General features: G+C 43.6%; 1 protein-coding gene across 6 annotated transcripts in view; it reads right to left on the reverse strand.

Annotated features, from left to right (window-relative positions):
- LOC129816834 (protein dopey-2-like) overlaps positions 1-26,419 on the reverse strand; it is a 55,565-nt gene extending 29,146 nt beyond the window's left edge. Inside the window, exons 1-15 of one of the 6 annotated variants that reach the window (XM_055871757.1) lie at positions 26,118-26,419; positions 19,399-19,567; positions 18,172-18,353; positions 17,817-17,987; positions 17,496-17,685; positions 17,038-17,136; positions 16,706-16,829; positions 15,235-15,338; positions 14,911-15,022; positions 8,081-8,201; positions 3,965-4,084; positions 3,726-3,837; positions 3,411-3,614; positions 2,534-2,877; positions 1,386-1,801 (exon numbers count right to left, since the gene is read on the reverse strand). In XM_055871757.1, the coding sequence (XP_055727732.1) occupies positions 1,386-1,801; positions 2,534-2,877; positions 3,411-3,614; positions 3,726-3,837; positions 3,965-4,084; positions 8,081-8,201; positions 14,911-15,022; positions 15,235-15,338; positions 16,706-16,829; positions 17,038-17,136; positions 17,496-17,685; positions 17,817-17,987; positions 18,172-18,353; positions 19,399-19,536 (2,437 nt within the window). In that variant the 5' untranslated portion in view covers positions 19,537-19,567; positions 26,118-26,419. Of the gene's footprint in view, positions 1-1,385; positions 1,802-2,533; positions 2,878-3,410; positions 3,615-3,725; positions 3,838-3,964; positions 4,085-4,562; positions 4,766-8,080; positions 8,202-14,910; positions 15,023-15,234; positions 15,367-16,705; positions 16,830-17,037; positions 17,137-17,495; positions 17,686-17,816; positions 17,988-18,171; positions 18,354-19,398; positions 19,574-25,231; positions 25,487-26,117 lie in introns of those variants that run through there. The other 5 variants (XM_055871756.1, XM_055871758.1, XM_055871755.1 and 2 more) reach the window with 5 other exon arrangements.
- Positions 26,420-27,248: the final 829 nt, after the last annotated feature.

Below are 27,248 nucleotides of genomic sequence, written 5' to 3' on the forward strand. Positions count from 1 at the left end.
AAATTGTAGACCTCCACAAGTCTGGTTCATCCTTGAGAGCAATTTCCAAACGCCTGAAGGGACCACATTCATCTGTACAAACAATAGTACGCAAGTCTAAACACCATGGGACCACGCAGCCGTCATACCGGTCAGGAAGGAGACGCGTTCTGTCTCCTAGAGATTAACATACTTTGGTGCGAAAAGTGCAAATCAATCCCAGAACAACAGCAAAGGACCTTGTGAAGATGCTGGAGGAAACAGGTTCAAAAGTATCTATATCCACAGTAAAACGCGTCCTATATCGACATAACCTGAAAGGCCGCTCAGCAAGGAAGAAGCCAATGCTCCAAAACCACCATAAAAAAGCCAGACTACGGTTTGCAACTGCACATGGGGACAAAGATCGTACTTTTTGGAGAAATGTCCTCTGGTCTGATGAAACAAAAATAGAACTGTTTGGCCATAGTGACCATTGTTATGTTCGAAGGAAAAAAGGGGGAAGCTTGCAAGCCGAAGAACACCATCCCAACCGTGAAGCACGGGGGTGGCAGCATCATGTTGTGGGTGTGCTTTGCTGCAGGAGGGTCTGGTGCGCTAAACAAAATAGATGGCATCATCAGAAAGTAAAATTATGTGGATATTGAAGCAACATCTCAAGACATCAGTCAGGAAGTTGAAGCTTGGTCGCAAATGGGTCTTCCAAATGGACAATGACCCCAAGCATACTTCCAAAGTTGGGGCAAAATGAATTAAGGACAACAAAGTCAGGGTATTGGAGTGGCCATCAAAAAGACCTGACCACAATCCTATAGGAAATGTGTGGGCAGAATTGAAAAAGCATGTGCGAGCAAGGAGGCCTACAAACCTGACTCGGTTACACAAGCTCTGTCAGGAGGAATGGGCCACAATTCACCCAACTTATTGTAGGAAGGTTATGGAAGGCTACCCGAAACATTTGACCCAAGTTAAACAATTTAAAGGCAATGCTATTAAATACTAATTGAGTGTATGTAAACTTCTGACCCACTGGGAATGTGATGAAAGAAATAAAAGCTTAAATAAATCACTCTCTACTATTCTTCTGACATTTCACATTCTTAAAATAAAGTGGTGATCCTAACTGACCTAAGACAGGCAATTTTTACTAGGATTAAATGGCAGGAATTGTGAAAAACTGATTTTAAATGTATTTGGCTCAGGTGTATGTAAACTTCCGATTTCAACTGTAAGATAAAAAAAAAACATGTTGGTGACTTCACATTCAATATGTTCAACGATTAGGAAAGTATATCAGGGTGCTGACTTTAAGCATCATAAAGTAGTCAAATCAACCCTGTTAGTAAGCCGTATTAGGGTATGGGTAAACAACTATTATTGGGTAAAAGTTCATACAGTGACATCACCTGTATGGTTGAACATGTCGTTATAGAGCCCATGGCTCTCCCCCTCACTCAGGTACAGGGGGAAGGTGGTAGACTCCAACAGAAGGTGGCACGCTGCCGTGAACGCCTGTCGACACTCCTCCGAAATCTCCACCCTGCTCCGGGGCATGTACCCTGCCCCCCAGTCCACCCCTCCTCCTGCACACCTTCGCCCCTTCTTCTTCTCTGTAGGGGGGTCTGGGACAGGGGGGTCTGAGGTGGCACGTGGTTTGTGTTTGTTGGGGGTGAAGAGCTCGGCTAGCTTGTCTTTGATCTGGGTGGTGGTGATCTGAGAGCCCTCTCGGAACGAGGACTTCAGACCAGGGGAGATGGCAGCGGGGTCGGGTTGTACAGCCTCCTCCTGCCCCCTGACATCCTCCACCTGAACAAGCAGGTACCTGGGAGGGGAGAGAAGGAAGGATAGGGGGGAGAGAAAGAGAGTTGGAGAGAGAGCGAGGTAGACAGAGACATAGAGAGTGAGTTTTCTAGACCTGTTAGTTGTTTAGAACCCCCAGGTGGCAGTTTAAGTTCAGCAGTCTAGAATTGACCTGTTTGTGTCATGTGACAGAAAGCAGTTTCAGAAGTGAAGCAATGTTTTTATTTTAGAAGTGAAGCAATGTGTAAGATGTGCAAGTGTGAGTAGTTACAATCCTTCAACATCCTTCTTTATAAGCTTGTCTGACACAATGTCTGTAAGTACATTTGTTTATTAACACAAGGTAAATGTTTATCACACCATTTTCATGTTTCTGTAAAAGATGAATAATTGAGTTCGCGGTTAGTTACTTTGCATTAGCTTCAATGCTATTTCTCCCTAGGGATACCTAGCTGAGTAATATTAAGCATACAATTGCATTGTAGTAACTTTATTTTATATTTTGCTCTAGATTGAGTACTCTTATTCCTTATTTCATACATTTAGTGCAGTTATTGTGGAAGATATTCTGTGCTCTATACTACTGTAACTGACAACATGCACTTTTGTGTTTGTTGCAGTTAGTGTTAGCTAAATGGATAGCTGGATAAGGGCTACTGTACATTTAGCGAATCCAGTATAGTGAGAGAAAGAGACAGATAAAGTTTGTTAAGAGTTGATGATTATGTTTCCCTGATGTGATAGTGTTCTCTACCTGCTGGTGATGAAGGCCAGGATATCCTGCAGATACTGGGTTATGGTCTCCACACTGCCCCCCTTCCTCCACACGCCCTCGCCCTCTTTCACAATCCCTGCCTCCTCAGGGCCCAGGCTCGCCCCTGGTAGGAAGTGCAGCTCTGACGGCGAGGCGCTGATGCCCAATCCGCTGTCTTCAGACCGAAGGGGCAGGAAGGGGCTTTCTCCCTCTCCTGGACCAGTCTCGTGCTCCATGTCCCCATTCAGTTTAGGTTCTTCCTCTGGTTCTGTGTTGTCATGGTTACCGTTGACCTTACCACCATCTTCATCATTATCCTCTTCATCCCTTTCCTTGTCCACGTCCTGTAGGGTAGAAAATGTATGATCCAACCAGATTATCACCATTGAGGGAGAGTGTAATATGACCTAAAAGGACTGTTAAAGAACCATCTCCTTGTCCTTAAACTTCTCAAATATCCATTAATTTTCAAGGAGAAATCCCATCACGGTCCAGTCAGTGACTGAACAAAGCTAGAGATCAGTGGGAGCTGTGTCTATGTGACAGACAGACAGGTTTATGTTACAGCTGGACTCCAGACCTTGGCAAAAAAAACTATTACATCTGAATGGACAGTGAAATGTTAAGCATGTGATTGGCCGGCCTGTGTACAGTCAGGATCTAAGATCAAGACAAGAGTAGTATAGTACCCTACCAGAAATGTTATCCCTCGGTCAGACAGATCACCTCCCAGACAGTATCCTGACCTAAAGGCATGTCCTTTCTGAAGTACCTCTGTAATGCTGCATCCTTAACTCCCATTTTTCTTCTACTCTCAATACATGTCATAGCGTATCTGAACCACTGCACACACACACACACACACTCTCTCTCTGACCTGAACATATTCAAAGCTCTCCTCCTGTGCCTCCACGTCCATATGAGCCACGGGCATCTGGATCTTACTGAGCACCTTGAAGCAGGCGTGCAGGCCTTGCGTGAGCTCCAATAAGTCCAGGGAAGTCATGTGGGTGCAGAGCGCGTTCAGCATGCGACACAACATCTGGGGCAGGAACTGAGACTGGATGTCAGCATGGAGCTCCTATTGGACCAGACACAGAGAAACGGACCAATCAAAGAGAGAGACACAGAGAAACCGACCAATCAAAGAGAGAGCGAGAGAGAGAGAGGAGAGAGGAGAGAGAGAGTGTACCAGAGGGATAACATCCATTAGAAATATGATGAGTGTGGAGATCTCTGTGACAGAGGGAGCAGGAGAGGCAGTCTGATACTGCAGAGTGGGTAGCGGCAGGTCAGCTAGGTCACTATGGAGACAGAGACAGGAAGAGAGAGAGAGAGCAGTTAAACAATGTTTGAGAAATATGCTTTATAACATTAAAGCTACTATGACTATTCCAGAGGAGGTACAGTAAGGGTTAGTAGAGGTGTTACCTGAGGCAGGTGCAGAAGTGGCAGGTCATGTAATCCCACAGGAAATCACTGTTCATGGAGCTCACCAGCATGTTCACTGTCTTTATGATCTCTGACGCGTTCTTGTTTTCTTTTATTTTACTGCACAGACAACACAATACATCCTCGAAGTCACTATCATGTCACTCTCCTTTTAGAAAAATGTTAGGATATAAGGACAACCATTCCCAATAAATAACATTCATTTAGATATCAGTTTATTCTCCACTCACAGTGCCTTCAGAAAGTATTCACAACCCTTGATTTTTTCCAAATGTTGTTGTGTTACAGCCTGAATTTAAAATTGATTAAATTGAGATTGCGTCCCTGGCCTCCACAATACCCCACAATGTCAAAGTGGAAAGATGTTTTTTGAATTTTTTACAAATTATACTGAACAAAAATGTAAACGGAACAATGTCTAATAGTTTACTGAGTTACAGTTCATATAAAGAAGTCAGTCAATTGAAATAAAATCATTAGGCCCTAACCTGTGGATTCCACTTGTCTGGGCAGGGGTGCATTAATGGGTGGGCCTATGACTGGGGAGCCAGGTAGAGCCAATCAGAATGAGTTTTACCTCACAAAAGGGCTTTATTACAGACAGTCATACTCCTAGTCCATCAGTTGAAGAAGCCGGATGTGGAGGATCTGGGCTGGCATGGTTACACGTGATCTGCGGTTGTGAGGCCGGAAGTTCTGCCATATTCTCTTAAACGACGTTGGAGGCAGTTTATGGTAGAGAAATGAACATCCAATTCTCTGGCAACAGCTCTGGTGGACATTCCTGCAGTCAGCATGCCAATTGCAAACTCCTTCAAAACATCTGTGGCATTGTGCTGTGTGACAGAAATGCACATTTTAAAGTGGCCGTTTATTGTCCCCAGCACAAGGTGCACCTGTGTAATGATCATGCTGTTTAATCGGCTTCTGGATATTCCACACCTGTCAGGTGGATGGATTATCTTGGCAAAGGAGAAATGCTTACTAACCAGGATGTAAACAAATTTGTGCACAAAATTTTAGCAAAATAAGCATCACTACACACTGTCCACCAAATAAGCTTTTTGTGCATACTATATGGAAAAGTTCTGTTCTTTTTTTTATTTCAGCTCATGAAACCAACACTTTACATGTTGAGTTTATATTTTTGTTCAGTGTAATTCAAATCAAAGTGTATTTGTCACGTGCGCCGAATACAGCAGGTGAAATGCTTACTTAACGAACAGTGCAATTTTTAAGTAAAAAATAGGTATTAGGTAAACAATAGATAAGTAAAGAAACAGTAAAAGGACAGTGAAAATAACAGTAGCGAGGCTATATACAGTGGGGCAAAAAAGTATTTAGTCAGCCACCAATTGTGCAAGTTCTCCCACTTAAAAAGATGAGAGAGGCCTGTAATTTTATTTTTATTTTACCTTTATTTAACTAGGCAAGTCAGTTAAGAACAAATTCTTATTTTCAATGACGGCCTAGGAACAGTGGGTTAACTGCCTGTTCAGGGTGTTCAATGTAAATCATAGGTACACTTCAACTATGACAGAAAAAAATGAGGGGGAGAAAATCCAGAAAACCACATTGTAGGATTTTTAATGAATTTATTTGCAAATTATGGTGGAAAATAAGTATATGGTCAATAACAAAAGTTTATCTCAATACTTTGTTATATACCCTTTGTTAGCAATGACAGAGGTCAAACGTTTTCTGTAAGTCTTCACAAGGTTCACACACTGTTGCTGGTATTTTGGCCCATTCCTCCATGCAGATCTCCTCTAGAGCAGTGATGTTTTGGGGCTGTTGCTGGGCAACACGGACTTTCAACTCCCTCCAAAGATTTTCTATGGGGTTGAGATCTGGAGACTGGCTAGGCCACTCCAGGACCTTGAAATGCTTCTTACGAAGCCACTCCTTCGTTGCCCGGGCGGTGTGTTTGGGATCATTGTCATGCTGAAAGACCCAGCCACATTTCATCTTCAATGCCCTTGCTGATGGAAGGAGGTTTTCACTCAAAATCTCACTATACATGGCCCCATTCATTCTTTCCTTTACACGGATCAGTCGTCCTGGTCCCTTTGCAGAGTCCCTGGCGGCGTAGTGTGTTACTGATTGTAGGCTTTGTTACTTTGGTCCCAGCTCTCTGCAGGTCATTCACTAGGTCCCCCTGTGTGGTTCTGGGATTTTTGCTCACCGTTCTTGTGATAATTTTGACCCCACGGGGTGAGATCTTGCGTGGAGCCCCAGATCGAGGGAGATTATCAGTGGTCTTGTATGTCTTCCATTTCCTAATAATTGCTCCCACAGTTGATTTCTTCAAACCAAGCTGCTTACCTATTGCAGATTAAGTCTTCCCAACCTGGTTCAGGTCTACAATTTTGTTTCTGGTGTCCTTTGACAGCTCTTTGGTCTTGGCCATAGTGGAGTTTGGAGTGTGACTGTTTGAAGTTGTGGACAGGTGTCTTTTATACTGATAACAAGTTCAAAACAGGTGCCATTAATACAGGTAACGAGTGGAGGACAGAGGAGCCTCTTAAAGAAGAAGTTACAGGTCTGTGAGAGCCAGAAATCTTGCTTGTTTGTAGGTGACCAAATACTTATTTTCCACCATAATTTGCAAAAAATCCTTAAAATCCTTAAAAAATCCTACAATGTCATTTTCTGGATTTTTTTTCTAATTTTGTCTGTCATAGTTGAAGTGTACCTATGATGAAAATTACAGGCCTCTCTCGTCTTTTTAAGTGGGAGGACTTGCACAATTTGTGGCTGACTAAATACTTTTTTGCCCCACTGTACAGGTGGTACCGGTACAGAGTCAACGTGCAGGGGCACCGGTTAGTCGGGCTAATTAATTGTGAAAAGCTGAAATGTCTTGAGAAAATAAGTTTTCAAACCCTTTGTTATGAGAAGCCTAAATAAGTTCACTTTGGATGGTGTATCAATACACGTAGTCACTACAAAGATGCAGGCGTCCTTACTAATTCAGTTGCCAGAGAGGAAGGAAAACGCTCAGATTCCACCATGAGGCCAATGGTGACTTTCAAACAGTTACAAAGTTGAATGGCTGTGATAGGAGAAAATTGAGGATGGATCAACAACATTGTAGTTACTCCACAATACTAACCTAATTGACAGAGTGAAAAGAAGGAAGCCTGTAAAGAATAACAAATATTCCAAAACATGCATCCTGTTTGCAACAAGGCACTAAAATAATACTACAAAAAATGTGGCAAAGCAATTCATTTTTTGACCTGAATACAAAGTGTTTTGGATTTGCCCCAAACATTACAACACATTACTGAGTACCACTTTCCATATTTCCAAGCATAGTGGTGGCAGCAGCATCATGTTATAGGTATGCTTGTAATCGTTAATTAATCAAATGTATTTATAAAGCCCTTTTTACATCAGCAGATGTCACAAAGTGCTTATACAGAAACCCATCCTAAAACCCAAAACAGGAAGCAATACAGATGTAGAAGCAAGGGGAGTTTTTTCAGGGTAAAAATAAATGGAATGGAGCCAAGCATAGGCAAAATCCTAGAGGAAAACCTAGTTCAGTCTGCTTTCCACAAGACACTGGGAGATGAATTCACCTTTCAGCAGGACAATAACTTAAAAACACAAGGTCAAATATACACTGGAGTTGCTTACCAAGAAAGTGAATGTTCCTGAGTGGCCGAGTTACAGTTCTGACATAAATTTGCTTGAAAATCTATGGTAAGACCAGAAAATGGTTGTCTAGCCATGATCAAGAACAAAGAACGAATTCTGAAAAGAATAATAGGCAAATGTTGCACAATTCAGGTGTGGAAAGCTCTTAGAGAGTTACCCATAAAAACACATTTTTGCTGCTGAAGGTACTGACTCAGGGGGTTGAATCCTTCTCTAATCAAGACATTAGTGTTTTATTTTTCATAAATGTTTTACCAATGTTATAATTTTTCTTCCACTTTGACATTAGAATACTGTGTAGATCGTTTACAAAAAATGACAATTAAATACATTTTAATCCCACTTTGTAACACAACAAAATGTGGAAAAAGTCAAGGTGTGTGAATACTTTCTGAAGGCACAGTATCTCTTCCGCACCGGTCTTCTCACCTGGTTAGTTGGTTGCCCGTCAGGCCAGTGCTGGTGATAGACTCCTCTCCCAGCATCTCTCTGCAGTAGCTGTAGAACGCTCTCACTGCCTCCAATAACACACTGCCCACCACCAGAGGACCTGTTAGAGACCACCATCATCACTACACACTGTCCACCACCAGAGGACCTGATAGAGACCACCATCATCATCATCATCACTACACACTGTCCACCACCAGAGGACCTAATAGAAACCATCACCATCATCATCACTACACCATACCAGAGGGCCTTAGAGAGACTACCATCATTATCATCACTACCAGAGGTCCTGAGAGACTACCATCATCATCTTCTTCATCACCACTACACTATCTACGAGCAGAGGGATTGAGACAGATGAAGAGAGATAGAAGGCAAGGGGTGGGGGGGGGAGATAAGGCCAGAGGGAGGGGAGATGTGTGTATTTAGGCCTGAAGGTGTCTGCATGCTTCCCATCCGAAACAGTTTGTGCATACAGTGCATTCGGAAAGTATTCAGACCGCTTCCCTTTTCCCACATATTCTTACGTTACAACCTTATTCTAAAACAGATTAAATATTTGTTTTTCCCTCATCAATCTACACACAAAACCCCATATTGACAAAGCAAAAACAAGTTTAGACAATTTTGAAAATGTATTAAAAACAGATACCTTATTTACATAATTATTCAGACCTTTTGCTATGAGACTCGAAATTGAGCTCAGGTGCATCCTGTTTCCATTGATCATCCTTGAGATGTTTCTACAACTTGTTTAGAGTCCATCTGTGGTAAATTCAATTGATTGGACATGATTTGGAAAGGCACACACCTGTCTATATAAGGTCCCACAGTTGACAGTGCATGTCAGAGCAAAAACCAAGCCATGAGGTCGAAGGAATTGTCCGTAGAGCTCCGAGAAAGGATTGTGTCGAGGCACTGATCTGGGGAAGGGTAACAAAACAATTATGCAGCATTGAAGGTCCCCAAGAACACAGTGGCCTCCATCATTCTAAATGGAAGAAGTTTAGACCCACAAAGACTCTTCAAAGAGCTGGCCGCCGGGCCAAACTGAGCAATCGGGGGAGTAGGGCCTTGGTCAGGGAGGTGACCAAGAACCTGATGGTCACTTTGACAGCCCTCCACAGTTCCTCTGTGGAGATGGGAGAACTTTCCAGAAGGACAACCATTTCTGCAGCACTCCACCAATCAGGCCTTTATCGTAGAGTGGCCAGACGGAAGCCACTCCTTAGTAAAAGGCACACGACAGCCCGCTTGGAGTTTGCCAAAAGGCACCTAAAGACTCTCATAGCATGAGAAACAAGATTGAACTCCTTGGCCTGAATGCCAAGCGTCACGTCTGGAGGAAACTTGGCACCATCCCTATGGTGAAGCATGGTGGTGGCAGCATCATGCTGTGGGGATGTTTTTCAGTGGCAGGGACTGGGAGACTAGTCAGGATTGAGGGGAAGATGAACGGAGCAAAGTACAGAGAGATCCTTGATGAAAACCTGCTCAGGACCTCAGACTGGGGTGAAGGTTCACCTCCCAACAGAACAACGCCCCTAAGCACACAGCCAAGACAGAGCCCGGACTTGAACCCGATCGAACATCTCTGGAGAGATCTAAGAGTAGCTGTGCAGCGATGCTCCCCACACAACCTGACAGAGCTTGAGGATCTGCAGAGAAGAATGAGAGAAACACACCAAATACAGGTGTGCCAAGCTTATAGCATCATACCCAAGAAGACTCGCGGGTGTAATGCCAAAGGTTCTTCAACAAAGTACTCAGTAAAGGGTCTGAATACTTATGTAAATACGATATTTATATTATTTTATAAATTTGCAAAAATGTATAAAAACCTGTTTTTGCTTTGTTATTATGGGGTATTGTGTGAGGATTCATGAGGGGGAAAAAACAATTTAATCCATTTTAGAATAAGGCTTTAACGTCAAGGGATCTGAATACATTCGGAATGCACTGTATATTATGATGACGTTTTTTTGTTCGTTTTGGTCTTCGGAAAGTGTTTTTTCGGCTGTTCGTGCACACTTTTTTTTTTTTTTTAGGTAAGCAGAAGTCTACTCGCCTTCGTCGGTGGTTGGTCAATAGTAGGAATTCTTCAATGTTGTCATTCAACGAGAGACAAATATTTTTCATGCTAATTTTTCACTTGTACTGCAACAAACATCTTAGTTAGATGTAAGATCTCCTCAGCAAAAACTTTAATGACATTTCTTGAGTTATCTATTTTTAGTAAATACTATTGACACTTTTTTCTCGTTTTTCAAGCAGTCTTTTAAGGGAGTATGCGAGCAGACTCGTTCGACTAGGCACCAGCCGAACCGAAGCATTCGGAAGACTTAAGGGAGGTGAGGTATGTGTGTTTGGGCCTGTGGGAGGGGAGGTGTGTGTGTTTGGGCCTAAGGGTGTGCTTCATTCTATAGCTAGAGGACTCCTGATATCTCCAGGAGTGATGAGTATAATATTTGTCTTTATCTGTTGTTGTCTAGTACTGTCTTTTTGCTAGCTAGGGCCATCTACTTTAAGTGCTGCCTGTCTTCCCAGTAGCTTACTTGGTGCGTGAACTGCTGACTGCTCATAACTTGCAGATGATTGTTGACACATAAACCAGGATTAAGGGGCAAGGCAATTTGTGACTCTTGTTGTTTTCATAATCATTGGCTGTATTGGAGGGGGAGTGGTTTTCCCTCTCCTCAGCAGTCAGAAATTAGTACCAGGATGTGTGCTCTTCACCTTTGCAAGCAATTATTATTAGTACTTCAGACTCCCCTGATTTCTAAGCGGCGGTCTAGTCGCAAAACGAAGATTGTCACCGAAACAAAAACGGTTCTGCTGAGTTGTTCGAGGAAGGAAAGAGAGGAAGGCTCCATCCACACCACTATCTCACTTAAGTATCTTATTTGGTTATTTTCAGATCTCATTTTGCTCTTTTGTAGCTTTGACAACTACAATATGTGTGTGTGTGTGTGTTTTCTATACCTGTTCGCTCCTCTTCCTGGAGGCTTTACAGATGCTCCCCACCCCTTGCCTACAACCCATCTAATTTGGTGTACCCTGCACGCACAACCCTGGTCTCTGGCAGCGTTTGGAACTTCCAGAGCCTATCCTGCCCTTCAGTCCTTTTACTTTTTGGCCCTGACAGAGACATGAATACCCCCAGAGAACACTGCTACTCCAGCTCCTCTCTCTTCATAGTTCGAGAGCATCTGGTCGTCACACAGGACTACTAATAACTCCTAAGTGGAGACTTTCTATCATTTCAATTCCATGCGGTCACTGTCACTTGTCCACTCAAGCTTAACAATGATGTCACCTATTGCCCACCAGGTGTCCTTAAATAGTTCCTCAATGAGCTTGACACCTTGATTAAGCTAATTTCCTGACAATGGCTCACCGCTCTTCGTACTTGGCGACTTCAACCTCATTTCTTTCCAACTCTCGCTTTCCCCTCCTTGCCTCTTTTGACCTCACCCTTTCCCAGTCCCCTCCCACTCACAAGGCAGGCAATATGCTTGACCTTATCTTTACTTGAGGCTGTTTGCCTACTTATCTCACTGCAATCCCCCTCCAGGTCTCTGATCCCTACTTAGTTTCCTTTTCTGTCTCCCTTTCCTCCAACCATAGCTACACAGCCCCTACCCAGATGATCATGTGCCATCGCAATCTTTGCACTCTCTCTCCCACTACTCTCTCATCTTTCCCTTCTGCTAAATCCTTCTCCCTCCTGTCTCCTGATTCTGCCTCTTCAACCCAACTCTCCTCCCTTTCCGCATCCTATGACTTGCACTAGAGGTCGACCGATTTATCGACATGCCCGATTAATTAGGGCCGATTTCAAGTTTTCATAACAATCGATAATCGGCCTTTTTGGATTACATTGCAATCCACGAGGAGACTGCATGGCAGGCTGACCACCTGTTACGCGAGTGCAGCATCAAAACGACCTGTGGCTGCAAGGAGCCAAGGTAAGTTGCTTGCTAGCATTAACTTATAAAAAACAATCAATCTTAACATAATCACTAGTTAACTACACATAGTTGATGATATTTCTAGGTTAATTAGCTTGTTCTGCGTTGCATATAATAAATGCGGTGCCTGTTAATTTATCATCGAATCACAGCCTACTTCAATTTCGCCAAACGGGTGGTGATTTAACAAAAGCTCAAATGTACCTAACCATAAACATCAATACACTGAAGTATATATTTTTTTAAACCTGCATATTTAGTAAAACGAAATGCATGTTAGCAAGCAGTATTAACTAGAGAAATTGTCACTTCTCTTGCGTTCAGTGCAAGCAGAGTCAGGGTATATGCAGCAGTTTGGGCCGCCTGGCTCGTTGCGAACTGTGTGAAGAGTATTTCTTCCTAACATAGACTGTAATTAATTTGCCAGAATTTGACATAATTATGACGTAACATTGAAGGTTGTGCAATGTAACAGCAATATTTAGACTTAGGGTTGCCACACGTTCGACCAAATACGTAACGTTCCGTATTTCACTGAAAAAATAAACGTTTTGTTTTCGAAATGATAGTTTTCGGATTTGACCATATTAATGACCAAAGGCTCGTATTTCTGTGTGTTTATTATATTATAATTGAGTATATGATTTGATATTTGATAGAGCAGTCTGACTGCGCGCTGGTAAGCAGCAGCAGGCTCGTAAGAATTCATTCAAACAGCACTTTACTGCGTTTGCCAGCAGCTCTTAGCAATGCTTGATGCACAGTGCTGTTTATGACTTCAAGCCTATCAACTCCCAAGATTAGGCTGGCAATACTAAAGTGCCTATCAGAACATCCAATGGTCAAAGGTATATGAAATACAAATGGTATAGAGAGAAATAGTCGGCGAGTCATAATTACTATAATAACGACAACCTAAAACTTCTTAACTGGGAATATTGAAGACTCATGTTAAAACGAACCATGTTAAAAGGAAGCTTTCATATGTTCTCATGTTCTGAGCAAGGAACTTAAACGTTAACTTTTTTTACATGGCACCTACTTTCTTCTCCAACACTGTGTTTGTGCATTATTAAAACCAAATTGAACTTGTTTCATTATTTATTTGAGACTAAATTGATTTTATTTATGTATTTTATTAAGTTAAAATAAAAGTGTTGATTGTTCATTGTTCAATAATTGTCATTATTACACACATACATATTATAAAATCGGCCGATTAATCGGTATGGGCTTTTTTGGGTCCTCCAATAATCGGTATCGGTCAACCTCTAACCCTTTCCTCCCGGTCGGCTTGGGAGGAAAGGGGACTAAACTTCCGGACGACCTATCAGCCTTTCACTCCCTCATCTCTACCTTTGCTTCCTCTGTATCCACTGCTAACTCCACTTTCAATCACTCTAAATGTCAAGCTTCTGCCTCTAACCCTAGGAAACTCTTTCCAACCTTCTCCCTCCCTAATCCTCCACACCCTCCCCCTACGTGGATGACTTTGTCAACCACTTTGAAAAGAAGGTTGACGACATCCGCTCCTCATTCACTCAGCATATTGAGTCCACTGGTCCCACTCACACATAGTTACCCTACGCCTTGACCACTTTATCCCCTCTCTCTCCCGATGAAATCCTGCGACTAGTGAGATCCGGCCGCCAGACAACTTGCCCACTCAACCCCATCCCCTCTCCATATCTCTTGAGACCTTCTCCCAGACCACTGGCTGCGTCCCACCTGAGTCGCTCCCCTGCTCAAAGCAACACTCATGACTCCTCTGATGTCAAAAACTACAGACCGGTATTCTTTACTTTATTTTCAAAACATTGAGTGTGAGGTCGGTCTCTGACCAACTCTCTTGCCATCTCTCTCAGAATGATCTTCTTGACCTTAACCAGTCAGGCTTCAAGATGGGTAACTCAACCGAGACTGCTCCTCTGTGTCACAGAGGCTCTCTGCAATGCCAAAGCTGACTCTCCTCTCTCATCCTCCTAGATCTATCCACTGCCTTTGACACCATGAACCATCAGACCTCCTCTCCACTTTCTCAGGCTAGGCGTCTCAGGCTCTGCACACTCTTGGATTGCATCCTACCTGGCAGGCTGCTTCTACCAGGTGACGTGGAGAGGATCTGTGTCTGCACCAGGTGGTGACACACATCTCTGCATGCATGGCAGATACACCCCCCCTTTGACAACTCCATGGTGTCCCCCTATCAGAGTGCAAAGAACCTTGGCGTGACCCTGGACAACATCAAAGCAGTGACTCGCATCCTGCAGGTTCATGCTCTACAACCATCCATAGAGTATGAGCCTATCACACATAGGAAGCGCCGCAAGTCCTTTTCCAGGCACTTGTCATCTCCCGTTTGGACTACTGTAACTTGCTGTTGGCTGGGCTCCTCACTTGTGCCATCAAACCCCTGCAAATGATCCAGAACGCTGCTGCCCACCTGGTGTTCAACCTTCCAAAGTTCTCCCATGTCACCCCGCTCTTCCGCACAATCCACTGGCTTCCAGTCGAAGCTCGCATCCACTACAAGACCATGGTACTTGCCTACGAAGCAGCAACAGGAACTGCCCCTCCATACCTTTAGGCTATGCTCAAATCCTACACCCCAACCCGAGCACTCTTCTGCCACCTCTGGTCTCTTGGCCCTCCAAACTATGACTGTGATATGTGGTTGTCTCACCTAGCTATCTGCAGATGAATGCACTAAATGTAAGTCGCTTTTGATAAGAGGGTCTGCTAAATTACTAAAAAGTAAAATGTAAGGAAGGGGAGGTGTGTGTGTGTGTGTGTGTGTGTGTTTAGGCCTGAAGGAGGGGAGGTGTGTGTGACTACCTATCTCTGGCTTATCCATGAGGCTGATGATGATGCGGAAGGGTCGGAGATAACCAATCACGCTCTCCGGGTCTGCCTCCACATCCTTCTGATTCAGGATGTTGATCAAAGCCTAAGTACAGAGAAACAGAGTACATACATACACAAGGTTACACCACCAGGTATTGACTGAATCCAAGGTCACATTGTTTCTATGTTTTCGTATTTGAATGAGTGACTTGCATTTAAAGGGCAGGTGTTTTTCGAGAAGTCCTTTGTGAGGTTTAATCCTCTGTAACTGTATGATTTATATAACTGCTCAACAGTAGTGTTAGTGTGTCTGACCTGCACTAGGAGTTCTCTGGAGTGGGTGTTGAAGTAGAAGGCTGTGTGTTCCTCCATGGAGATGTCAGGGTCTGCTGCAATCATACCCCCCTTAATGTCTGTGCCTGGCGAACAGCAACACACACACACACACTGACAGATAGTAATTTACAGTGCCTTCAGAAAGTATTCACACCCCTTGACTTTTTCAACATTTTGTTGTTACCGCCTAAAAAGAAAATTGCTTAAAAAAAATATATTTAAAAAAACACACAACACCCCATAAAGTGGAATTATGCTTTTCAAAATGTTTACTAATGAACTACTAATAACACTGGATGGTGTATAAATACATCAAGTCACTACAAAGATACAGGCTTCCTTCCTAATTCAGTTGCCAGAGAGGAAGGAAACCGCTCAGGTATTTCGCCATGATGCCAAGGGTGAGGATGGATCAACAACATTGTAGTTACTCCACAATACTAAACTAATTGACTAAACTAATTCCAAAACATGTATCCTGTTTGTAACAAGGCACATTTTTTTGTCCTTAATACAAAGTGTTATGTTTGGGGCAAATCCAATACAACACATTACTGAGTACAATTCTCCATATTTTCAAGCAAAGTGGTGGCTGTATCATGTTATGGGTATGCTTGCAACCGTCATGGACTGGGGAGTTTTTCAGGATAAAAAATACATTGAATGGAGCTAAGCACAGGCAAAATCCTAGCAGAAAACCTGGTTCAGTCTGCTTTCCACCAGACACTGGGAGATGAATCCACCTTTCAGAAGGATAATAACCTAAAACACAAGGTCAAATCTACACTAGTTGCTTACCAAGAAGACAGTGAATGTTCTGGAGTGGCCGAGTTACCGTTTTGACTTAAATCTACTTGAAAATCTATGGCAAGATCTGAAAATGTTTATCTAGCAATGATCAACAACCAATTTGAAAGAGCTTGAAGAATTTTGAAAAGAATAATGAGCAAATGTTGCCCAATCCAGGTGTGGAAAGCTCTTAGAGATTTACCCAAAAAGACAGTTGTAATCGCTGCCAAAGGTGCTTCTACAAAGTATTGACTCAGGGGTGTGAATACTTATGTAAATGAGATCTCTATTTCATTTTCAATACATTTGTAAACATTTCTAAAAACATGTTTTGTGTGTAGAAAATAAATACTTTTTGAATTCTGGCTGTAACACAACAAAATATTGAATAAGTCAAGGGGTATGAATACTTTTTGAAGACACTGTATAATAACAAGGCATACATTTTTGTCTCTTTAATGCAAGGGGAAAATAATTGAAGCTATATGGATAAATGTATTACCTAGACCTTAACGACATTAGCTACTAAAGCAACTAAAGCTATTATTAGCTACACAGTGAACTATATTCAGGCCTATTGCTAGACTAGGACTCAAAGCCATAACTTCATTGCATGTGGGTGTGTGTGTGTGTGTGGTGCATGTCTATCCACAGTAGCTACCTAGCAGCCAGCCGTAGAGGCGTCTGTTGAGGGACATGTCTCTGCGGAGAAGCGTGAGGGAAGCAGCAGACACCACTGTGATCGTGTCCTCCCTGGTCATAGGAATACTGCCTTCTGTTGGGTCCTGAGAGAACAACAGGTACAGAGGGGGCACCGGGAGGAGGAAGAAGGAGTTAATGAAGAGGGAGAAGGAAACAGTAGCGGATGAAGATAGAGAGGCAGAGAAGGAAGAGTTGGAGGAGGAGCGAGGGGAAGTGGAGGAGCAGGACAGGGTGGATAAGCTGAAAAAGGTGAGGTGGTGAAGGTGGTGAGGAGGAGGAAAAGTTACTCACCAGGCAGGTGGCCAAGGAGAAGAAGTATAGCAGGATCTCCAACATGTTCCTCTGCACCAGAACATTAGAGTCCTGCAGAGACAGACACAACGCCTTCATCTGGAAGAGAGAGGAAAGTAAAGGGAGATACCTAGTCAGTTGTACAACTGAATGCCTTCAACTGAAATGTGTCTTCCGCATTTAACCCAACCCCTCTGAATCTGAGAGGTGTGGGGAGCTGCCTTAATCGACATCCACGTCTTCGGCGCCCGGGGAACAGTGGGTTAACTGCCTTGCTCAGGGGCAGAATGACAGATTTTTACCTTGTCAGCTCGGGGATTCGATCCAGCAACCTTTCGGTTACTGGCCCAACGCTCTAACCACTAGAGGGAGAGAGAGGTTCTACAACATATCCAACATGGCAGACACATCCCGACACTCATACTCATATTAACATGTGGAAACACACATCAACTCACCACCAAGCGGTTGTTATAGCCCAGCATGCATCTCTGCTGGCGCGGTGGGGTGAAGCGGTCGAAGTGTGTGACGATGAAGAGAGAGGCGGGTAGCCGGACCAGAGGGCTGACCAACACACTGCCCCACAGAGCACCATAGAACACTTGCTGGCCCACTAACAGAGACAGCCTCAGTAGCAACGCATCCGTCCTGGACAGAGAAGGGAGAGAGATCAAAGTTTAAGATAGTGGGAAAAGGAAGAGGATATGTTATATTATGCAAATATTTATGGGAGAGCTATTTTTAGCTCTGTTTAGATACACAGGTACATGTGTGCATACCTGTCGTAGACATCAGCTCCCTCCTCCAGGCCAGGCAGTAGTCCAGTGATGAAGGCCTGTAGGCTGGGCAGTAAGGCCCTCTGTAGAGGGAGGTAGTAGCGCTCATACAGCGTCAACAGGGCTGGCTTCACAGCCATCGCAGCATGGCCCAGCAACGGGAACAGTCCTGAGCTAAAACACACACGACAGAGATCAATACAACACACTAACTCATACAGTACAGGTGAACAACACACAAATCCCCCCAAAACACACTAGCAATGTTCAATAGGCCTTCAAACAAATCAGGACAATAGAGAGGCATGTACATGCACACACACAAAATGGGTTAGACTGGTTCGCACGAGTCCCACACCTGTAAATGAAGAGGTCCTTGGCCAGCCATTTGGTGCCGATGATCTTGAAGATGATCTCATAGGTCTCTAAGGCCTTGAGGTGCACTCCACTGGGCAGGGCCGGGTGCAGACACTGGGCCAGACGCTTCCCAATGATCAGCCTCTGGGGCAGCAGAGAGTAGCGCAGGTTACTTTGCAGGGCCTAGGGGGACAGACAGTGAGAGATATGCCAGTGGTGCGTGTTAGTGGTATGTGTTTTAATGAATATCAATGAAGTTCGTAATTCATTGGCAATTATTGTATAATTACCATGCTACTTTGTAATTTGCTTTGTTTACTTGACAGATTAATGCTAAAGTGGCCTGAAATAATTCTCCTTCATTCACACATACCACCTAGACACACACAGATCAACACACGGCCATTCTACCATAACACTCCTTAGCAAACATCCTTCTTCCTAAAGCAGGGACCTACTAGTGTCCAAAGTCCCACTTGGGTGGAGCAGGGGACAGAGAGTCAGGCCATGTATTCTGGGCTATTGAAGTAGAACAATTGACGAGAAACTTGAAACAGAGTGCCTGCAAAAGCAATCTATACACACTATTTGATAGGTCAATAAGAGTTTGAATAATGTGTTTGGTAAATACATTATTCAGTGAAAGGGATAGTCTATCAGCCTCTCCATTGAATGATTGGGGGATAAGTGAATGAACACTGATGTAGGATAATTTTTAGAAACTCAATTGATAGATTGGGAATGATTTCCATCCCAGATAAGTGACTGCAGGTAGTGACTGGGCTCAGAGCCAGAGAGTCACTCACACACAGACATACGCCCATCAACTCTTACACACATATAATATGCATGTTGTTGAGTTTAAAATTGCCGAAAGTAGCAAAAACTATTCCTGCTTTGTTTACAGAACTGTTAAACTGACACTACCACATGCAAATACTCTCAATGCAAACCAACATACACAAAATAACTAATAAAACACTATTGGCAATACACTGATCAAGAGACCAATGGCCTGTCTAACTCATCAATGCAAAAGAATAAGCAGTGCTCTTCTACTCTGACAGGACACGAACACACTGAGGAAATGCAAACCAGGATGGAAATACAACTGAATGCACCACTGAGTAATTTCATCTGTCACACAATGGGTGCAACTCAATAGTATAGAGTGTCTGGATGTCTGACCTCCAGACTCAATATATTGTACCAGCTTTGCCATCCATACCTTGTTGAGTTTGCCCAGAGAGGAGATGAGGTCAGCCCACTCGCTGGACGACTCAAAGTTCCGCAGGGCTTTCTCGATGACCGCTGCGTAGCTACGGTAACGGTAGTCATTCTGCAGCTCCTGCTCCTCGGGATCCATGATGCCTCACTCACACCCCAGCATGCTCAGCCTGTATCTGGGGAAAGGGGGAGGAAGGGGAGCAGAGGAGGATAGGGAGAGAGGGGGAGACAGAACAGAGAATTGTTGTCAGACATTAATCCCTACACCAAAATCATGTCCAATAGGCTACATGTACTTGAAATGTTTTGATACGGTGTAACCTAATGAACACAACCCTGAACCCAGATCTCTGTTTGTAGCATGTTGCAGAGGGATTTCTCTTGCAAACGTGGTTTGATATGCTTACAGTCACACGTGCACACACACACACACATGCAGGAATCACAATGTGCTCAATCATGATTGGGTCTGCTCTGTGCTGGTCTGCCTGGCCTGTCTTGAATTCTGAGAACGATGGGAGAGGGAGGAGTGTGTACAATAGACAACTGGTATTTAGGACACAAGGCGAAGAATTCCTGTTTACCACATTTACACATGCTCCCAGAGGAATAAACATCAGGGCCCATATTCACAAAGTGTCTCCAGATAGAAGTGCTGATCTAGGAGTAGTTTAGCCTTTTAAATCATGATGAATAAGATGGGAGCACTCTTACTCTTGAGATGATTTGTGAATACTGGAGCAAGTAATGCCCACAGACGCTTGCTATGACAACCAGTGGGATAGCGAGTCCTTTGAAAGATCTCAAATGGAAACCTCATCCTCGATATGCAATAAACAGGCTTAAAGTCAATAAAACCATTTTTCAGATAGCAAAAATATTTGGTTGAACTGTATTATGATCAGATGGCTCTTCTGCAGTGGCATAGTTGTTTTGTGTGTGTGTGTGTACTATGCCAATGTAATAGAGCAGAGAGAGGGACTAACATACAGGACAGGATTAGAGCAACAGAGACATCTGGACTCACTTTGGGAGAGAGAGAGGCTTTAACATGGGCAAGCCTGCCCAACACGTGCCTGACAACACACACGCACACACAATATTATGCTTATAAAAACACAATATCATGAGTTCCCTGGTTGTTTCGTTAAAGACACGAGCACTGCCACATGGGAGGAGTCTCATTCTGGTCACTCCATGTCAGTACAGTAGCAGGTCAGCTTGCCTCTGGAAATAATTCCTCCATTAACAGAATAACAGTGAGGAAGCACTATAAAACTCAATGCCTTGAGCCATGGAAACAGGAGAGAACATGGTGCTGCTGAGCAACAATAACATGGCAGCCAGTAACCAAGTCAGAGTAAATGTCAACAACAAAGTGGTCTACCAATACATGCTCTACCCTAATCACTCTGTCTGGGGTATACCTGCGCACACCTCAAGCTCAGAACCCATATTCCTCCCCTCTATATGTGTAACAACCTAGCTCTCTGTGTCTGTGTCTTAGAGGCTGTGTGTGGATAGTGAGATCACAGGCACACTCAGTCGGTTGATTAAATTAGGGCCATCTCAGGTCAACATCTCTAGTCTGGGTTCTAATGGACAGGAGGGGCTGCTTTTGTTTGTTTTCCAGCCTTAGCATTCTTTATCTGTCTGTCTCCTCCACAACATTGATCTTCAAAGTGTTTCCTGGAAACAAAATGAGCAGACACGCCGACACACACATGGATTGACTTGCTAATTGACTATGACTATCTCCTTTAAATCTAGGCCTATTTCTGTCTCTGTTTCTCTCTAAACCTTTATCTCAGACAAGCTTAGGGTTTTGTAGACAGAAAGGTTGACAAAGAGACAGACGGGAAAGTTTGCCGATGGCACAACGGTGGTAGGCCTGATCACCGACGATGATGAAACAGCATATAGGGAGGTCAGAGACCTGGCAGTGTGGTGCCAGGACAACAACCTGTCCCTCAACGTCAGCACGACAAAGGAGCTGATGGTGGACTACGTGAACCGAAGGGCCGAGCACGCCCCCATTCACATGGACGGGGCTGAGGTGGAGCAGGTCGAGAGCATCAAGTTCCTGTGTCCACATCACTAAGGATCTATTGTGGTCCAAACACACCAACACAGTCATGAAAAGGGCATGACAATGCCTCTTCCACCACAACAACACCTTAAGATCCTCAAAATGTTCTGCAGCTGCGCCATTGAGAGAATCTTGACTGGTCTAGTCCATTACTGGGGCAGAACTCCCTGCCATCCAGGACCTCTATACCAGGCGGTGTCAGAGGAAGGCCCTTAAAAATTGTCAAAGACTCCAGCCACCCAAGTCATACTGTTCTCTCTGCTACCACAAGGCAAGCGGTAACGATACACCAAGTTTGGAACCAACAGGACCCTGAATAGCTTCTACCCACAAGCTATAGAACTGCTAAATAGTTAGTTAAATAGTTCAAGTTGCACTATGCAGACATCGCGCTGCCATTTTGTGGTTGCTAAAACTTTAATAGTTTGCCTAATTTCAGTTTGTGACAAAAATAGCTAGTATAGTGTAGAGAATCATTGTACCATTTAAACCACTGTGAAATATATTTTCCATAACCAAAAATATTGTTGTTTCATCTGGTGTACAAAACCAAAAGACACAAAAACAAAACTTAAGGGGAAGCACAGTAACAGTGCACATAGAACAGATCTACCGCTTCTTAGACTTGCTTTCAAGTGGAATTATAGATCTATAACTCACATTTCTATGTCAATTTGGTCAGGTCACCCAAAAAGTTACATATTGCCACTTTGACCAACTAGCTACCAGGACTATCCACATTGACCCTTTTTGCACTAACTTTTTTTGACTCATCACATACACTGCTGCTACTTGTTCACTATCTGTCACTTCATTCCTAGTTATATGTAGATATCTATTACTTCGTACCCCTGCACATCGACTCGGTACTGGTACCCCTAGTATATAGCCAAGATCATCATTACTCATTGTCTATCGATTATTACTTTTATTATGGGTTTTACTTTTCTATTATTATTCCTCTATTTTCTTTCTCTCTGCATTGTTGGGAAGGGCTCGTAAGTAAGCATCTCACTGTTAGTACACACCTGTTGTTTACAAAGCATGTGATAAATAAAATTAGATTTAATTTGAATTGGAGTAAGAGAGTGAGAGAGAGCGAGAAAGAGGACAAGAGCTATAAGGAGGAGTATTTTATCACTGAGAGGGGAATCCTGGCTTATGAGTAGGCAGAAGTGACGTTGACAGCAACTTACACATCATGTCCTCATCTCCTGACCGACCTTGAATAACACACCCTCACCCACTAAATCCTGCAAATCACTCCCAAACTCAACGCATTACAAAGATTAACTGACTTACTACTTTGGTACATACACCTACACACACACACACACAGTATGACTTTAGCCTGTACGTGAACTGACGGACTATAGTCTGTCTAGCTCTGGTCAGATTACAGAACAGATAAGATGTGAATTGACCATTCTCTATCACAGCTGTGGCCATTGGACTAGAGCCGACCCCAATTAGTCGACTGGTTGAGCTCCACTTTAATACAGATTCTGGATCAGAACCTCTCCTTTAAGAGGCTGGGTCAGTGCTATCCCCAAACGTAGTGAAAAGGCCAGTCTCATTACAGCTGCTGACGCATCCACACATCTTCAGTCAGGTTAATTTTTTCCCCCTTTCCTTTGTCTCACTCTCGCAACTTCTGCTAATGTGGTATGTTCTCTCCTGACAGAGAAGTAAAGAAGAAAAGGGGATACCTAGTCAGTCATACAATTGAATGCATTCAATTGAAATGTGTCTTCCACATTTAACCTAACCCCTCTGAATGAGAGGTGCGTGGGGCTGCCTTAATCAACATTGGCGCCTGGGGAACAGTGGGTTAACTGCCTTGCTCAGGGGCATAACTACAGATTTTTACCTTGTCAGCTCTGGGATTTGATCCACTGGCCCAACACTCCTACCTGCCAGGCTACCTGATTTGTATGCCATGTGAACACGTCAGGTGCAGAAATACAGGCTGCTCTGCATAGCACAACCCCAAGCCTGTCAAGTGACCTACTAAAACCCTCTGCAAACACATTACCCTGTGGATACAAATATCTTTCACAAAACTGATTTTATTAGCTTCCTGGAATATTTATCTAGTCATAAACTAATGTTTGAATTCAAACAAGGAAATGTAGATATTTAGGCCTACATCGTGTAAATACTCAAACACATTGCTGTGTAGCCCAAAGTTGCACTTCAACACACAATAATACCTGGAGCGGCCTATCAGACACTCATTCTCCATCTCATGAACATGCTGATAGGGAGCTGGGAGTGCTCGTGGTAGGCCTGCAACGTTTGCTCCTGAAGGGGAAAGGAGACTGTGTGTTTAGAGGGTGGACTCACTACCAGCTGATTTAGGGACACAAACCCAATAGGAAATGCAAAGAGATATCAGTCACCTGATTGTGACACAAGGAAACTGACTACCGTACCATATAGCATATGACTACCGTATGCCTTGTGAGACAAGGCCTATAAAATGAATAGAACAGGCTAGAACTTCTAGGATGGGACAGACACTGCTGTTAAAGATTGAGTCATGGCAGCGCTATGGCTCTGAATGTGACTCTATAGACCTGACTGCATTATGTAAGATGGCCTCATCAAAGAGCAAATCAGGGATTTCCATCTGTCTGTGTGTGAGAAAGAGAATGAGAAGGAGAAACGATTTCATCCAATTAGATGTTGTTGCCAATGTATACTGAACAAAAATATAAATGCAACGTGTAAAGTGTTGGTCCCATGTTTCATGAGCTGAATAAAAGATCCCAGAAATGTTCCATACACACAAAAAGCATATTTTTTGCACAAATTTCTTTACATTCCTATTAGTGAGCATTTCTCCTTTGCCAAGATAATCCACCTGACCGGTGTGGCATATCAAGAAGCTGATTAAACAGCATGATCATTACACAGGTGCACCTTATACTGGTTACAATAAAAGGCCACTCTAAAATGTCATACAACACAATTCCACAGGTCTTAAGTTAAAAGGGAGTGTTCAATTGGCATGCTGACTGCAGGAATGTTCATGAGAGCTGTTGCCAGATAAGTGAATGTTCATTTCTCTACCATAAGCTGCCTCCAACATCATTTTAGAGAAATTTGCAGTGCATCCAACAGGCCTCACAACCGCAGATCACGTGTAACAATGCCAGCCCAGGACCTCCACATCCTGTTTCTTCACCTGCAGGATGGTCAGGATGGCCACCCGGACAGCTGATGATACTGACGAGTATTTATACCTGTAATAAAGCCCTTTTGTGGGGCAAAACGAATTCTGATTGGCTGGGTCTGGCTCCCCAGTGGGTGGGCCTATGCCCTCCCAGGCCCAACCAAAATTCTGCTGCTTCTTCATCTTTCCAATGTTGTTTATAAAGCTCCAGACTCAGTACAACAATGTTACAATAACTGAGATTGAATGGTTGTTGATGTTGCAGAGAAATAATTAAAATAGTGTGAACGCGGCACTGCATCATGTCCCCGTTGTCCACCGAGTTAAAGGAATTAGGGTAGCACTATATTTAGATAATATTGATTAACAACAGGAAAACGTGAACTGGGGAGAAAACACAAGCCAATTAAAATGGAAACATGGTGATTTCAATGTGCTATATCCAGTGATTTATAGGCCTATATTATTGGCTACACCCCGTCAATTTGTATTCTCACCAAACCGGCACCTAATGTTGCGGTAAACAAAAAACACGAGGTGCATCATATGGGTGCATCAATGACTCACCAACTGCAAAACAAGTTCGGGTTTGAGCTGACCATTCGCGTGCGTCCAACAAATTTCACAAAATCCGGGGAAACCGGAGAATGTTAACGGTTCTGGGTGTAGCGACCGTTCTGTAACTGAAGCTTTGAGAAACCGTCAACCAACCGTTAGGGGGGGGGGGGTTTCCAATTTCTCCCGTGCAGATCATGCTAAACGCAACAATGTGGAAAGCCCAAACTCAGCTGATTCACAGAGAGCGATTGGAGCACGGAGAGCGCACTTCCTGATCTTCGGAGGGGTGGGGCGTGGAGCTCCTTGACAGTTTAGGTGCAGTATTTATCTTCACAAGCTAAAATCCCCTCACAATGTCATTTAAAAGTATTCACAATTAATGAATAAGCGATTCAGCCGTGTTAGGTAAACCTGTTTCTTGAGTTCGGCGTTCAAATAAGAAATTATGTATATTTTCTCACTGGCACCCCCGGTGTTGGCACATTCCAGGATATGCGACGTTTACAAACCTCTCACTTCACTGTCAGATATTTGGTCAACGCTGGGGTAAAGAGCATTAAAAACTGTACTGTACTGTATCTGTTTATTTGTTATTTAATAATCATGTATTACATTGAACAGTCCTTTTTGAGACAATGAAGTGACTTGTTTAATCAAAGATAAGACTATCTTATAATACTAGCTATTCAGTGCACAACCTAGCCTCTGGCCCTGTAAACAAATGAGACACATTAACATGGTTGTTTAATGTAGGGTGGCAAGGAACCTAATGGTTAGAGCATTAGCCCAGTAAGTAAGGTCACTGGTTTGAATACTTGAGCCAACAAGGTGAAAAATATATAATTTGCGCCGTACTACTATGGCTGTCCCAGTAAAACAACATATTTCACTGCACCTGTAATAAGGTGTACAGGTGTGTCCAACCCCTCCGCGGGTGTCCTAGTCCCGTTGGTATAGGTAATGTCAGACTTCACCCAACCCGGGCAGCAGGGATTTAGCTGGATCCTCTCTGGGGTGTCTCTAAGAGCCATCAGGCCTATTTTGGACAACCCATAGCCAGAATTTGGCCAGCCCTTGCTGACGTGGCAACAAAGCACTTCATCAGAGCCACTAGCTCCTCCTCTGCGATGTCATTTCTGGAGGTCCGAAGAACACACATGGAGAGGAAGAAGCTCATTGCACATGTCACTGGTGGCGAAGAATTTGGTTTAGAGAATGTGTTCTACTTGGCTACCGAAGGATGCAGGGTCACCTTCTGGACATAGAGGGAGCTATTCGTTTACTTTAAATGTCACTGTATCCCAGGCCAGCTAACACACAATAACTATTGCACAATGGCTGCATTTAGACAGGCAACCCAACTCTGTTATTTTTTTACTAATTGTATTTTGACCAATCAAATTAGCTCTGACAAAAATCTGATGTAGGGAAAAAAAAAAAAAATGGGCTGCCTGTGTGAAAGCAGCCAGTGTGTCAGACTGTGTGAGTGAATGTTAAGGCATTAATAATGTGCAGTTACGTCTTGGGGTGATGCGTGCGTTGTTGATTAGCACATCCAGACCCCCGTACTCCTTCATGAAATGCTGCCATGCCGCAAGGATGTTGGCCGGGTCTGTAATGTCCAGTCGGAGGAGTCTGGGCTTGAGTCCCTCCCTCTACAGATCCTCCACAACCACGGCCCCCCTCTGGACGTCCCAGGCGCTCAGATACACATCCCATTTAAAGCCCTGGCACAGTGCCTGCACTATGGCTAACCCCAGGCCCCACATGGAACCAGTGACCAGAGCCACCTGTGGGCCAGACATCACCTCAAAAAGAGAGAGAGAAATCAAAAGCTATAGATTCTGAAAGCTACAGAGCAGGGGTATTTAGATCTTTCCCTATGAGGTTCAGACTTCTGTTATACCTGATGATTAATTGCACACACCTTGGTGTTCCAGTTCTAAACCCTTCCCTGATTAAAAAAAATAAAAAATGGAACTGGCTTCAAGGTCCAGATTTGAATTTGAGGGCCATAGATTCTGAG

This window comes from Salvelinus fontinalis, chromosome 19 (assembly GCF_029448725.1).
Source record: "Salvelinus fontinalis isolate EN_2023a chromosome 19, ASM2944872v1, whole genome shotgun sequence".
Classification (NCBI taxonomy): domain Eukaryota; kingdom Metazoa; phylum Chordata; class Actinopteri; order Salmoniformes; family Salmonidae; genus Salvelinus; species Salvelinus fontinalis.